General features: G+C 38.8%; 1 protein-coding gene across 1 annotated transcript in view; it reads left to right on the top strand.

Annotated features, from left to right (window-relative positions):
- Nucleotides 1-2,865, top strand: part of LOC107753280 (serine/threonine-protein phosphatase 2A 55 kDa regulatory subunit B delta isoform-like) — a 16,728-nt gene that overhangs the window by 5,029 nt on the left and 8,834 nt on the right. Inside the window, exons 2-4 of the mRNA XM_016569408.1 lie at nt 647-744; nt 831-996; nt 1,627-1,743. Coding sequence (XP_016424894.1) covers nt 647-744; nt 831-996; nt 1,627-1,743 — 381 coding nt within the window. The remainder of the gene's footprint in view (nt 1-646; nt 745-830; nt 997-1,626; nt 1,744-2,865) is intronic.

Genomic DNA, 2,865 nt, shown 5'->3' with positions numbered 1-2,865 from the left:
CGGAGGCCTAGAGTGAGCAGAGGCCGGCGGCTAGAGTGAGCGGAGGCCGGCTTGAGTGAGCGGCGGCGGGCGGGCTTGCGGCAACCACATGTGATGACCCTGGGCTGGACTCCGCTTCGTCCACGGTGAAAGCCGATCCGGTGATCCACAGCACTAAGTTGATGTATTTCCTCAGCGACCCGCACGGATGAGCTCTAGGCATGACGAAGCGGATATCGTCCTCTTTTGGAAGGCCAAACAAAGTAGTTTCGCTTTCACAACGAAGCACACAGCGTCTTCACGACATGGCTGCAGTGTCAACAATACTACAGCGAGAATAAAAGTTATGCTTTCTTTCTTTGCGTGAACATTTGGGTGGCGTTATGCAAATCTTCCCACATCATGACGTAGACATGTGGGGGTGTGTTAAACAAGCCGTTTTAGGTAGGCGTGGTTGACTCTTAACTTTTATAAAGTATATCTCTTTGGATTTGAGACTTTAGTCTTTGCAACTTTACAGATCTTCTTTATGCACCAAGAGCTTGTAGCACTTCAAAGAGAAAGGAAAAATTTAAATTGCATCATATGACCCCTTTAAAGCTGTGCATGTTTAATGTATGAAGTAAATAATTGTCTTATCTTTCTTTCTTCCTTTCTGGTTATGCAGCGGACATTATCTCAACCGTTGAATTTAATTATTCGGGGGAGTTACTAGCCACAGGAGACAAAGGGGGAAGAGTCGTCATATTTCAGCGAGAACAGGAGGTGATGCAACCTAAAGATTTTTATTGCATTTATTGCATGATTCAGTTGGTGTGTTAACTTATTTGTTCATTGTTTTTACCCCATAGAGTAAAAACCGCCTGCTCTCAAGAGGGGAATACAACGTGTACAGCACCTTTCAGAGTCACGAGCCCGAGTTTGATTACTTGAAAAGTTTAGAAATCGAGGAGAAGATCAATAAAATCAGATGGCTCCCGCAACAGAACGCTGCACACTTTCTCCTGTCTGCAAACGGTATGAAGACCAAATTGAGATTTTACTTCTGTTTTTGTGTTTTGTTGTACACCACCATTCAAATGTCAGTTTTTTTTCCTCTTCAGCAGTGGTGCATTAAATTGATCAAAAGTGACCGTGTATATTGTTATAAAAGATTTACATTTCAAAGAAAAAATTAATTTAAAATGAACTGTCCATTCATCAAAAAATCCTGAAAAAAATTTCAACAAATATTTACTGTTTTCAATATTAATAATAATAAGACATTTTTCTTAAGCAGCGAATGATTTCTGAAGGATCATGTGACACTGAAGACTGGAGTAATGATGCTGAAAACTCAGCTTTGCATCACAGGAATAAATTATTATTTTAAAATATATTCTGATAGAAAACAGGAACTTTAAATTGTAATATGTTTACAACATTTCTGTTTTTACTGCATTTGTATATCAAACAAATGCAGCCTTGGTGAACATTAGATGCTTTCAAGAACAAAAAAAAATCTTACCAACTTAAAACTTGTGAATGGTGGTGTTTCAAGATTTATTTGAGCTGCCTAGGTCACTTGGTTTTAGAAAGGAGCTTTGGATGTGCAATTTCTGTTACTGAAGTGTTTTTCTTCCTGTTTTGTTTTCTCTTTTCAAAAAGACAAAACCATCAAACTATGGAAGATCAGCGAAAGGGACAAACGAGCAGAAGGATACAACCTTAAAGATGAAGACGGAAGACTGCGAGATCAGTTTCGAATCACAACACTACGGGTTAGTCTGTCCCTTCCCTTCCGATGAAATTTTGAGTTGAGAGTGCAGCCAGTGAAGGTTAGCTGTGCAGTGAAGCACTGGTTTTTAGTTAATAAATATTTAATAAGATTTACAGTTGGATGTTTCCAGAACTTGTTGTCTGTTGAGTACATGCCATGTGACATAAATGTACAGTATACACCCAGTCAGTGGTGGACAGTAACAAAGTAGTTTTACTTCGTTACTGTACTTAAGTAAATTTTTCAAGTATCTGTACTTTACTGGAGTAGTTTTACTTTGATTTTTTTAATGTACCTTTAAGACTTCTACGTAAACATCCTCGACGCATGTGAAATGAGGTAATGATATAGTTGGGTCTATATGGTCAAATATAATCTCTTACACCGCAATAGGTGTACATGAGCAATATCGCTCGAGTACGAGTGTGATATTGCGTTTATACAACAGTTTGACCGCACGAGTGTAAATATATAAGAAAAACAATAACTGAGGGTGTTTTCACACCTGTAGATCGATTGCTTTGCTAAGGGGGGAAACGCGCCAGGTTCCGAAACAACGGGCCAGGTGTGAAAACACCCTGAGTGTCTATAAAAAACCTTTTGTGAGGAACTACTTCCTTCCGCCACATATTCAAATCTCAGTTTGACAGTTTAACAGCTGAGCTCAAGATCTGTTACTAATTAGAAAACATCACTTTAGAACTAGTAATGAAGGAACATTGAGCTGCTTCATTAAAAACTTATTTTATTACTTAATTAAAAGCTCACTGTATGTAGAGTATTGTGAGAGGGAGATGGGCTGAGCGAGCGTGTTTACCTGCATCTGATACAGCATTCATTCTTCAGCTCAATCTCATATTCACAATAAAACATTAGTTTGAATGTCCGCTGAGGAAAGCGATATCTTTGTCGTACTGTCCTTTCATCTGTTAAGGATGATTTCCGATGACAGCGCTGCTCAGTGCATTGGTTAACTGCGTCTTACAAGCTGTTATTAAAAGTGAAAATAACTTCCATTTCAGTCTCTTTCAATATAAAAGTCTTTACTTCTGACTCGTAAAACAGTCACTTGTCGCCATCTAATGGCGGAACAATGTCACAAAAATCACCATCACGAACACACACAC

This window comes from Sinocyclocheilus rhinocerous, unplaced genomic scaffold (genome assembly GCF_001515625.1).
Source record: "Sinocyclocheilus rhinocerous isolate Xijiao unplaced genomic scaffold, SAMN03320098_v1.1 scaffold411, whole genome shotgun sequence".
Classification (NCBI taxonomy): Eukaryota; Metazoa; Chordata; class Actinopteri; order Cypriniformes; family Cyprinidae; genus Sinocyclocheilus; species Sinocyclocheilus rhinocerous.
This window is presented reverse-complemented; position numbering and strand designations above follow the sequence as displayed.